Here is a 12,859-nt window from a genome sequence, read left to right as displayed (position 1 = left end):
GTTTAAGGTGACATTTGTTAGGCATGCAGAATATTTGTCCCTCTTTTAAATTGGAGCGAGCGTGAAGCGATATGACTGGAGCGGGAGGAAGTTTTAGTGGAGTGAGGAGCGGTGTTGAGCGGAGCGGCTTAGTGGGAATTAGAACGGAGAAGCGGGCGGAGCCAACAGCCTCGTGAGCTCCACTCCGCTCACATGCTCTGATACAAAGCCTCATTAATAATTTAGCCATACTAAGCTGCTTATATTGTGGGCGTAAATAAATGTCCGTATAGCACAGAAAAGCTGGCGCACCACCAAATGTTGCGCCTGTCATCTGAAGCCCTAGTGATTATTGCGCATGCGCGATTTAATTGCGATTTGATATCGCCCAGCCCTAGTAAAGACCAGTAGTTTTAACCAGTGGGGAGAACAAGTTTCATAAAAAAATGCTTTGTTAAATGTTGATCACAGCCTGTATTTGCAGATAACAAATAAAACAGAATTAAGATTACTGTTGTGTGTTTTATTATTAAAGCAAATCTTAGTTATTTTTGCAGTTTAAACTGCAAAAAAAAGTTTAAGAATTGTTATAAAAACTGTGTGTGTGTATATCTATATATATTATCTGTACTTACTTTTTTTATCATTCTTTAAATAATTTTTTTGTGTTTGAATATTTTAATGTATGTTAACATACATTTTAACAATGTTATTTTAACAATGTATGTTAAAATTAAAAGATTTCATGGTATTATAAGGATATTTTTGTGTAGAATAACAGTAATAAATAATGAATAATATATGTTATATATTATGTAATATATGTAATATAATGTTATTATTATAATATATGTTATCTGTACTTAAAACTTTTTTTTAAAGACGATTTTCTGTGTTTTAGAGGTGTATGACTGTATTTTAACAATTAATTTATGTTAAAATTAAAAGATTTCATGATTTTATAAGGATATAACAGTAGAATAACAGTAATAAACCGTAATTATAGGATAAGAAATTACCATTTTTTAACTGTTTTTTGCTGGGTTTTTTTCCTGACAGTATTTTTCCGTTTTTTAACAGACATAATCTGGCGCCCCTGCTGCCAGAAAATTACCGTTTTTTTATGTTTTTTTTTTTTACAGTGTGTGTGGTCCCTGCTCCAAAGAAAAGGCGCTCCAGCTCCCTTAAGGACTACAGACTGGTCACTCTCACTTTTGTTGTCATGATGAACTTTAAGAGACTGGTTCTGAAACAGCTCTGACCCCTGGTAACAGACCAGCTGGATCTCTTGCAGTTTTGCCTACCAGGGACACACAGGTGTGGATGATGCTCTGACCCACATGCTCCACAGAGCTACTCCAGCCTACACAAAGCCAGCACCACAGTCAGCATCAGGTTCTTGGACTCCAGTGCCCTTAACACCATCCAGCCTCTCAGATGGAGGCACAAGCTCGAGACAAAGCAGCTTGATGCCCCCAAAGTCATTTGGATCATGGACTATCTGACCAACAGCTGACAGTTTAAGAGGCAACACTGGGCACCTGAGGGAACCGTCCTGTCTCCCCCCTTCCTGTTTACCATCTACCCATCGGACTCCCAGAACAGCACCAGCTCTTGGCATCTACAGAAGCTGTCAGATGCCTCCTCCATTGTAGGATAGATAAGGAATGGAGAAGAGTCGAAGCACAGGGAGCCATATAGAGGAGCTGATGGTGGATTTCTAGCAGGTTAAGAAGCCCGTGAGGCCAGTCACCATTCAGAGGGAGGGCGTGGGGGTGGGGCAGTGTTACCTGAAGTACCTGGGGGTCCACCAGGAAGGCCAGCTCCATCACAGGACTGACCCTGAACAAAACCATCAGGAAGGCCAGATCCATCACAGGACTGACCCTGAACAAACTCACCAGGAAGGCCAGCTCCATCACAGGACTGACCCTGAACAAACTCACCAGGAAGGCCAGCTCCATCACAGGACTGACCCTGAACAAACCCATCAGGAAGGCCAGCTCCAACACAGGACTGACCCTGAACAAACTCACCAGGAAGGCCAGCTGCATCACAGGACTGACCCTGAACAAACCCATCAGGAAGGCCAGCTCCATCACAGGACTGACCCTGAACAAATTCATCAGGAAGGTGAGCTCCGTCACAGGACTGACCCTGAACAAACCCATCAGGAGGGGGAGCTCTGTCACAGGACTGACCCTGAACAAACTCACCAGGAAGGCCAGCTCCGTCACAGGACTGACCCTGAACAAACTCATCAGGAAGGCCAGCTCCAACACAGGACTGACCCTTAACAAACCCATCAGGAAGGCCCGCTCCATCACAGGACTGACCCTGAACAAATCAGGAAGGACAGCTCCATCACAGGACTGACCCTGAACAAAATCATCAGGCAGACCAGCTCCATCACAGGACTGACCCTGAACAAACCCATCAGGAAGGCCAGCTCCATCACAGGACTGACCCTGAACAAAATTATCAGGAAGACCAGCTCCATCACAGGACTGACCCTGAACAAACCCATCAGGAGGGCCATCTCCATCACAGGATTGACCCTGGACCCACTGGAGGCAGGGGGCGCTATCTTAGAGCACTTTCACTGATGGTGTGCTAAGAAGTCTGCAAATACTGTATACTGTATTTCTCAGTCTACACAGGCAGTCATGGTTGGTGCATGAATACAGCAATGATATTCCACCAGAATTGAGGAACAATTGTACATGCACAGTCGACATGTCCAGACTCACAAAAAGTACAATAGACCCAAAATCCAGGCTGCACACACATGTGCATGACAAGATTTACCTCGATCATACTGTGTGGATTTTGTAAGGAAGCAATTGTTTGATTTTTTTGTTTCTGATAAAGTAACAGGACAACCCAGCTGGCTATTATCTGGCTGTTATTAGTGTTGTTGGTCTAGTGGTTAGGATGCTTGTTTCTTGATCAAGAGATCATGGGTTTGAGGCCCACTTCTGGCACTGCCACCACTGGACTTGGGTCCCTGAGCAAGACCCTTAACCCCAACTTGCTCCAAGGAGACTGTCCCTGAATTTAGAATAAATGGAAATAGCTCTGGAGACAAGTGTCTGCAAAATGCTGTAAATGTAAACAGGTACTGGTCCATTAAACATGTTAAAACTGAGGCTGTATTGTGAGCGTGATCTGAGTCCATGAGAATGCATTTAATTTCTTATTGAAACAGAAACATCTGTCCCAGAAGACAATTTATTGTTCAGTCATTTTTAATGGACACCAGCTGTGTACAGGTCAGCCTGCTTTTCCAGCTGTATGCTGAGAATTGATATATGAAATGCAATTTTCAATTAACTAACTTCCAATTCCATTATTAGCAGTAATCCTCATCCTTTTACCTCAGATGAAGTTTATATCAAATAAAGACAAAACTTCTGTTTAAATTTTCAAAAGATGGGATTTCTGAAAGTTAAAAAAGGTGCATTCTTTAAAAAGCTATTTTCTTCATTGCCTGTGTGCCTGTATGCCTTTTGACTGACTGTGATTTTTTTACACATTTACCTCTGGTCTGTATGAAAAGGTTGATCTCTGAAGTGGATTGGGTGGTGCATTGACATGTCACTCTTCATGGAAACACAGCTGGGTACAGGTGAGTCTGCTCTCTCCATCAGGACACTGTGGACAGCGAGAGGAAACAAACCCTCATTATATAAATATAATTCATACAATGTGAGCAGCATCACATTAAACCTTCAGTTCTGCTTAACCAGCCGTGAAGCTCTTCATGCAAACAGACTTTTAGCTTTAATGTGAAATAAACTGTCTCATATAAAGTTAATATTCCTGTTTGAAAGGTTTAGTTATCACTGATACAGCCTATGTCACTAGACTTGGCTGCTGTTCCTCTTTCCCAGTTTGTTTGTATATTTATTTGTTCTATACAGCGTTACGGTATGTGGTCATTTAGGGTAGGATGGATGATATGATGGTTCCATCTAAAATAGAAGAACTGGCTGATTTTGGAGGACAGAGGAAAGGAAATGCTGAGGCATTTTATTATTAAACTACAAATATTAATGTGCCCCCCAGCCTTAGCTAGGAACCCTGTTTACTTTTACCTTATGGCCTAACTATAGACCCACAGAGACATGCATGCTAGTGGGCTGTAACACTGTTACCTCTCAGGCCCCTTTGATTTACACCCCACAGGGGGGGTCATTGCAGACACAGCTCCTCTCTCCTTATACCCCACAGGGGGGGTCATTTCAGACGCAGCTCCTCTCTCCTTATACTCCACAGGGGGGGTCATTTCAGAAGCAGGTTCCTCCATTTCGGTGCTGATCCACAGCAGATGATTCCTAAAGGGGTCTCTGTGAACATGAAGGGTAAACAGACACATACAAATACAATATCTAACAATCAACACTTTTACGTTGAACTGGACGTTACTGGAACAACAATGTCACGCTAACAGTTATCGCCAGTTTTTTTTCTTAAGAAAACGCCATACAGCCGCAGAACTTTATCTACTTTATTCCCGTAGTGTCACACGCTCCATGTTCGGCAGCGCTGCATTTCAGGTGAACTCAAGTCATTAAAACATTCTATATAAACGTGTTACTTTGTGGAATGTTAAGCGAATTATTCCATAATGTTTACTCCAGGCGATTATTTACAGTGTATCGAATTACATTAAACGTCTAATTATTAAATCCCAGCATGTGTGTTAAACAGGGGCAGATTTAAGGGGCGGCCACCACACATAAAAATAATAAAAAACAAAATTTGGATTATTTTATTTTCTAAGCAGATTCACAGAACAGACACGGTGCGGTGTACCCTCCCCCATAAATATAACTGCCCCCCGCAACAACCCCCCCAATCTAAATTTTCTGCCGACGCCGCAAGTTAAACACGCTTATTTTATTATTAATTGTATCTGCTGACTATAATCTTACCTTGCAATACAAAATATACTTTTACAGCGTCTTATTCGTGTTCCTTACTGACGTGGCGACTCTGGCTTTAAATCTTTCACTTTCATTTACAGATTAATGTTCGTCCTGTTGGGGGGGGGGAGAACCTGCCCTCCGGTAACTGACTGGCTGCACCTGGAGGGGCGGAGTAATGTCGCAGGAATGTCGCTTAAAGGACACAGAGACAGATGCGGGGGGGGGGAGGGCAGTACGGAATAGGAAGCCCGAGTGTTTAACACAGCGCCCCCCCTTTTCACTGGCTGCCGGCCCAGACAGCAAAAGGTAACTGTGGCAGATCTGGGCCAGACATTGGATAGGATTTGGTGCAGATCCGCAAAACGGGTTTGCGCCGGGGTCTTTCTTTCCAACGGCCCAATACCGGCACGGATTTAGATTGGGGATCAGGAACAGACCTTGGCCAGTACTGGCCCGATACAGTTATTAATGCTATGATATTTGGTGTGGATCTGGCTCAGATCCGTGACTCAAACTTTACATCTGGGGCTCATTTGGCCCTGGTCTGTGATTGGTGATTAATTTTTTCAGCTACACCTGGGCCAAACTTGGCCCAAATAAATCCCCACGCATTTCTCATCTTCAAAACAGTTTATTTTTATTTATTTTACATTTCTGAATCTCAATCTCATCCAGAGAACACATAACATTTTTTGTCATTTCAAAAACTCCAGTCATATGAAAAATGTAAAAAATATATTCAAAAACATTGTGACAAGCTTGCGTGGAATAAATTGTTCAATTCAATATCAATTGTATTTATAAAAAAAATAATGCATCATGCAATAATTTAAAAAAAATAACAACGAATTTACGTGTGTGCGGAGACCAAGTGTCAAATACTGTAGCAAGACATTGAAAATAACAGTCAACTTACATGATAGATTGGATGGTTAAAGGAAAACAGGTGATCAGCAAAAGTTGGAGCCAGTGGAACCGGGTACAGGTCTGAACATAAAAAAAGTACATTTATTTTACTAATCTCTGAATATACATTGATCTGTGTTTGTGTGTGTGTGGTGGTATCTTACTTGGTCTGTCACTGAAGAGTAGGAAGTAGCACGTCTGAAAGTAAACTGGGAATACAGTTTTCAGACTTTATTCAGGAGGAAAGGAATTCAACATTTGTGCTGGATGATTTTGGTGGTGCCTATAGAGTGTCATTTCTAAATCTTAATGTGTTATTCGACAGGGCATTAGGTGGAAATAAAGATCAAGCAACAAGTTTCAAAATCAGGGTACAGGTGCATTATGTGTCACGCCCCGATCGTGCTGATCCTTCTGTGCCACGCCCCCCTCGTTAACCTCATGTCGATTCCCAGTGTTTCACGGCTGTTTTCAATTGTCTGTATTAGTTCGATGTATTTAAGTCCACGTCAGTGTTTGTTTCCCTAGTTCTGTCATTGTAATGTTATGCTTGGTTGTACCGTCTTGTAGCTCCGTTTTGTTGTTTTCTCCCTATGCCCTTATGTTTTCCCATTAAACCCTTTTATTTATCCCCGTTCCTGATTTCGTCCACCTGTTTCCCTGGTCCGTGTTCTCCGTGTCATGACAGAATGACAGAACTCCCGAAGAAAACGACGACCTTAACCGAGGAGGAATACCTCGGTCTGGTCAATGAGACTTTGCATTGGCTTGAGCGGCCGGAGGTAAGGGAGGACCCCGTGCTACAAGCCCTTGCTATCCGGGCGAGGGATACCCTCGAGGAGCTCTCCCTGCCCGGAGACACGCACCTCGCAGACGCCAGCTGAGACGTGGGGTTGCAGAAGCGAACATGAGGCAAGTGGCCACCGACTGCGGCATGCCTTTCGGTCTCCTGTCCCCGCTTCCTGAGGTGCCCCCGACTCCGCAACCCGCGGCAGCAAGCAGGAAGAAAAAACGGAGGAGCCGGAAAAAGGAAGATGCTACAGAGGTTTTCCTGGGGGCTATTTCGCTTTCTACGTCCTGCTCTGCTGCGTGTCCGGAGGACCCGCTCCCGACTCTCAACCCGGCGGAGATCACCGTCACCCTAGCCTCACAGCAACCGCCCGCCGCTTCGCTGCCCTCACCAGCAGCGCGCCCCTTCTCCGGGACTCGCCTGGCCCTTAAAGGGGCCAGGTCCATTTGGGACGCTATACCGCGGGTTCCGCGATTTCGGAAGCGGGCAACGCCTCCCATGGTTCCTGTGCCTACAGCTGCTTCCCCAGTGACTCCTGTACCTGCAGCTCCGCCTGCCGTGGCGCCCCCTGCTGGCCGCGCGCCCGAGGTGCCAGCCGAGGTGCCCCCTGCTGGCCGCGCGCCCGAGGTGCCAGCCGAGGTGCCCCCTGCTGGCCGTGCGCACGAGATCCCCGTGTCATCCCCTGCTGGCCCGGAGTCGGCTGCTGCTGCGCCGCCCGGCCAGACTCCGGATCTCCCCGTGACTCCGGATCTCCCCGTGACTCCGGATCTCCCCGTGACTCCAGTGCCTGAGATCCCAGCTCAGCCCCCCGCGGTCCCTGCTGCGGCGCCCCCTGCTGGCCCAGAGTTGGCGGCCTCTGCTGCGGCACCCCCTGCTGCTGCGCCGTCCAAGGCCCCTGCTGCGGTGCCGCCCGAGGCCCTGGCCTGCCAGACTACTGCTCCTCTCTCCATAGTGGAGATAGAGGAGGACCTAGAGTGGGATCCCTCTGGGATTTTCTTGACTCCCCCCTTGATTTTCCCTGTGACTCCTGCCGTGCTTTCCCCAGTGACTTCCCCCTTACCCTCCCTGGTGACCCCTCCACCCTTGCCCCAGAACAGTAAATTCCGGCCGGGTCCCCGCCTTTCCGTCTCCCGAAAAGGGAGGGGACACCGGCGCCGTGGTCGGGTCCCGCCCGCCCTGCCCCCTGGCTCACCTTTGGTCCCCCTGGTTGTGGCTCGGCGGTCGCCTGCGGGTCCTCCTGCTCCCGCTCGACTGTCGCCTGTGGCCCCCCTGGCTTCTGCTCGGCGGTCGCCTCCGGCGCTTCGTCGGTCGCCTGCGGGTCCCCCATCTCCGGGTCGGCGGTCCCCTCCGGGCCCCCCCCCGGTGCCTCGGTGCCGGTCCTCGGCGTCGCCTCCGGCTCCGTGTCGGTCGCCTCCGGGCCCCCCTGCTTCGACAGGGCGTCGGATGGCGCCTTCGCCGGCCCCGGCTGCGCCGTCGCCTGCCGCGGCTTCCCCCTCCTGCCCGCCTTCGCTGGCGTTCCCTCCTGCTCCTTCCATGTCCCCTCCGTCTCTCCCTCGTCCCGTTCCCTCGGTCCCTGTGTGGTTTCCTCCGGCTCCCCCCTCGCGCTCGCCTAGGGTCCCTTCGACTTCGGCCTCGCGGTCGCCTGCTGCCCCTGCGGCTTCCGCCCGTCGCCTGCCTGGGTTCCCTGCGGCTCCCCGTTTCCCCCTGCCCTTCTCCTCTGTGCCCCCTGCCTTTGTGCCTCCTGTGTTTGTCCCGGGTCCCTCTGTGCCTTTTGGTCCTTTTATGTCCCCTGTGTCTGCTTCTTGTCCTCCTGTTTCTCCTTTGTTTGCCCCTGGCCCCTTTGTTCCTCCCGTGGGTGTTCCCCCTGTGTCTCCTGTGTTGTTGCCCCTGTGCTTGTTGGCGTTTCCTGTGGTTTGTCGTTTGTTGTCTGAGCTCCTGTCTTTGTGTCTGTTCTGTGTGTCTGTCTTGTGCCCTGTGTCTGGTTGATTTTTTTGCTTTTGTTTTCCAGGTCCTGTGTCCCCGGTCCCGTTTGTCCGCCTCCCTGGGGCGCGCCCGGTGTGCACGCCTTTGGGGGGGGGTTCTGTCACGCCCCGATCGTGCTGATCCTTCTGTGCCACGCCCCCCTCGTTAACCTCATGTCGATTCCCAGTGTTTCACGGCTGTTTTCAATTGTCTGTATTAGTTCGATGTATTTAAGTCCACGTCAGTGTTTGTTTCCCTAGTTCTGTCATTGTAATGTTATGCTTGGTTGTACCGTCTTGTAGCTCCGTTTTGTTGTTTTCTCCCTATGCCCTTACGTTTTCCCATTAAACCCTTTTATTTATCCCCATTCCTGATTTCGTCCACCTGTTTCCCTGGTCCGTGTTCTCCGTGTCATGACATTATGTGTCTCAAAATGTGACTGTATGTATGTGATATAGCTGGTTACCTGCAAGAGATGATGGGCAGCTTGACCTCAACTTGACTAGCATCAGCAGATGGAATGGAACAAAACCTATGGAGCACAGTTCAAAGAAATAGGAGATATTTAGCTACTCAAAAAAAACTCTAACACTGCTGCAAAAATGAGAATCTGAATTTGAAATGAACAAGTAAGAAACTGAAAAAAGGAGGAAAAATACACTTAATGTTTCATCTAATAGATAAAATACACTTCAAATCTAAATAAACATTTGTTCAAACACTATCAAAATTAAATCTGAAAAAGATTTTATGCTAACACTAGCAATAAACGTTATGCAAACATTTAACTAAACGATGTTTGCTGATTTATCCAAAAACAGGGTCCCATCAACTGGGCCTACTAAGTTTGAGCAACTTTAAGTAACGTTTGCATGCTAACCAGATAAATGAACTGGAAGACACAAACAGGCTGGAAATGAGCTTAGATAATATTTACTGCCAAGTTGGTGACACTGAACCCAAAATTAGAATTTTACGCAGACGTACAAAAATATTGCCCGCATCTCATTGCACATAACATCCACGCGAACGGAGATATTCACCAATTTTGATAACAGGCTTTCACCACAATTGCCAATTCTTACTTTAAGCCTACTTTCGCATTAGTTAGTTCCATCCATGCGATTAAAAAACATATCAGCTATATGTCAATCTGATGTCAAAAACATTGCGTGATTCCACAGAATCAATTTCGTCCACGAACATTCATGACATCCATGTCACCAAAATGATTTCCGTTCACTCAGGAAATGCATTTTGTAAGCAAAATTAATTTACGTAGTTCACAAAGTGTATTTCGTCCACAAAATGACTTACTTTCACTCAGGAAATGCATTTTGTACACAAAATGAATTTAGTTAGATGATAAAGTGCATTTTGTGAATGAAATGACTTTCTTCTGTACACGAAATGCAAGGTGCTGATATCCATGCTGTGCACAAAATGTATTCTACCTATTATATGGTCTCTGTATATGTATCTGAAGTCGTAAGAGATGCATATGAATTTATAGTAAATTATCTTTTGTGCACACAAGACCAAAATTTTAAATATAATTAATAATAATAATAATAATAATAAAAGTTGGCGATAACAGCTAGCATGCCGAAGAACCCGGGTTCCAGCCTCTACCCTAAGGGTTCCAGCTCCTGTGCTGGAGAGCTACTATCCAGTAGGTTCTCTATCCTGCCTGGCTTCTGATGAGCCACACCTGTTCTCAGGTAAATACCACGAACAGGTATTTCAGGTATAACAGGTTTGGAGGAATTTACCTGAGAACAGTTGTGGCTCATCAGAAGCCAGGTACACTGTAAAACCTAATAGTACTTCTTAATGATAGAAGTAAGTTAATACAACTCAATTTTGCCTAAAAGTTTGATTCACTCAATTTGATTTTACCAAAAAATTAATTGTTGGAGTAGTGACTCTGTTCTTTTGAGTGTACTTAGATTTTTAAGTTGGGGTGATATAATTCCAGTTTGTTGCAGTAATTCATTTCCTCTGAGTTAACTTTATGATCACTACTAAAACAATGAATCAGTCCAAATAATTATGTTTCTTTAAAATTATATGAATCTAATAGTCTTGTCTGTAATCATTTTACTGATTACTCAACCCACACATAATTAATCAACATACAGTCAGCGTGGACGTTGCATGATGTGGGCGGAGTCTGCGTGTGGAAAACAAACTGCAATGTTGTGAAAAATTGTGCAAAAAATCAGACACACGTATTTCGTCTGATGTGAATTCATGCTGGATCATCGGCGTGGCCAGACCCATTTTACTGGGGCACATTCAAAATATAAGGTGCACGTTCTACACAGCAAATGTGCCAGTGTTAAGTTAACACTGCATGGTGTCTATATGGTCCACACCATTCAGTGATACCTTTAACACTTTACAGTGTGCAGTGAGTGTTGTTTTTACAGTATATATTTACAGTATTTATTAACTCTTATAGTGTTCAATTTACAACATATAGTGTTGCAAGCCGATATGGGTGGCACACAAGTACAAAAAGGGTGGCCCATATCTTCCCTATTTTAATGTACTCTCAGTTGATCTCATTTGGGCATTCAGCTGCTGTGTTTTACTAACCCACCATAATAAGAAAGTTTCAGACCAATATAGCCTTTTCTCTTTTTATGCAAGTTTTTAGTTTTGGTCTTGATAACCACAGAACTGTGCTTACAGTATGTAACTTAGAGCGTATTGAAATGCTGCTGTTATGAATGTATTTATTTAAGCGTGAAAGCGATAGTTATCTTCAAGCGGAGTAAGAAAGAACCAGTAAAGCTCTCCTGAGAACCGCCCGTGGTATTGAAGTGAGTGAAGAATATGGCACTTGTCACCAAATGAGAGCTATCTTACTGGTTGAAGGAGTGTACTTCCGCTAAAGCAGATATAATGGGTGGTGGCCTTATTGCTTTTAGACCACAACTTGGGATAGAAGAACAAATCAAATCACCTTGCTTATTTAATATTCAGATTTTTATTAAGCTTAATTTTTGAAACCCACCACGAGTGAGGCTGTTATGACACTGATATTAGTCTGTACCACGTTTTAGTCTTTCTAGGTTTATGTATGGTGTTTGGTCTGAGTAGTGTAGTTCTTGTATATGTGCATTCCCGAAGAAATCGCAGTTGTAGAAGTACATATGGTCTGGATGTTTTTGCTAGAGAGGGCACACTGAGAAAAAGCTAACACCTTCTCTAGTTAAGCCTTAGAGAATAAACCATTATGCATAGTCACTGGCTAGCATGCAAAAGCCAATCATCACAAATGCGGTGGATTAAAAAACAAAAACTATTAAGTCAAAAACTGTACTGTGTCATGCTATGCAAATATACATCCAGCACCATTGGTCAACAGGGGAGTCGGCAGTACCTGGAGCTGCACAGAAAAGGGTATGACAACTATAACACTTTTACAGACTTATGTTAATCATCCCAGGACAGGACTGGCAATCAAACACAGCCCAACACCATTAACACATAAACCACTCAGGGGATGAGTCCCATAAATCTCCAAGAGGTTTTCTTCTAACTTGACGTCAGCATCCTATAAATTCACATACCAGGAAAAACAACACCAAGTACACTGCGCTCAAATCTTCAACATCACTTAGAACTTAATCAACAAAGCTTCAAAATAAAATAATAAAAAGCTGTAAGGTCCTTTTTGGTCAGAGTCTTTCTCATGACGGTGGGTAAATCTGGGATGGGTCTTCTGATCCTCATGACTTCTTTTGCGCATATTAAAATGGGGCAGATATGTAGAGATGGAGACTCATTGACAACACCCTATGGTGTAAATTGAACACTATTGGAGTTAATAAAGATTAACACTGTAAAAACAAAACTCACTGCACACTGTAAAGTGTTGAATTTCACACTCAATGTGGACCCATTTAAACACCATGCAGTGTTAATTTAACACTGGCACATTTGCTGTGTAAGGTTCAAGGCAATGAGTTTCTTTAAATGAACTGAGTAGCCACAACTAGGTTAACTAGAATGTAATAATAAATCTTAAAGGAAGAAAACTGAGTAAATAAAACTTAAATAGTAGCATTTACATAAGGAGGATGCATTTAAGTTATTGTTACTCAAGTCATTTAAATCAAACTAATGAATGTAGCTGATGCTCATCTTGATTTAACTAAGTTGCTTAAATTATGAATAATTAAGTTACTTTTACTCAATACAAAAAATATTTTTACTTTACTTGTTTGAGTTCATAAACTTAAATGATTTAAGGCAATCGGTTTTCTCAAACAGTTTGAGT

At 44.6% G+C, this 12,859-nt stretch overlaps 1 protein-coding gene across 1 annotated transcript in view; it reads right to left on the bottom strand.

Annotated features, from left to right (window-relative positions):
* Positions 1-5,026, bottom strand: part of LOC111840963 (uncharacterized) — an 82,485-nt gene extending 77,459 nt beyond the window's left edge. The window contains exons 1-3 of the mRNA XM_072706303.1: positions 4,917-5,026; positions 4,137-4,328; positions 3,520-3,633 (exon numbers count right to left, since the gene is read on the bottom strand). Of these exons, the coding sequence (XP_072562404.1) occupies positions 3,520-3,633; positions 4,137-4,288 (266 nt within the window). The 5' untranslated portion in view covers positions 4,289-4,328; positions 4,917-5,026. The remainder of the gene's footprint in view (positions 1-3,519; positions 3,634-4,136; positions 4,329-4,916) is intronic.
* Between the last annotated feature and the right edge of the window lie 7,833 nt (positions 5,027-12,859).

This window comes from Paramormyrops kingsleyae, chromosome 24 (genome assembly GCF_048594095.1).
Source record: "Paramormyrops kingsleyae isolate MSU_618 chromosome 24, PKINGS_0.4, whole genome shotgun sequence".
Taxonomy (NCBI): domain Eukaryota; kingdom Metazoa; phylum Chordata; class Actinopteri; order Osteoglossiformes; family Mormyridae; genus Paramormyrops; species Paramormyrops kingsleyae.
This window is presented reverse-complemented; position numbering and strand designations above follow the sequence as displayed.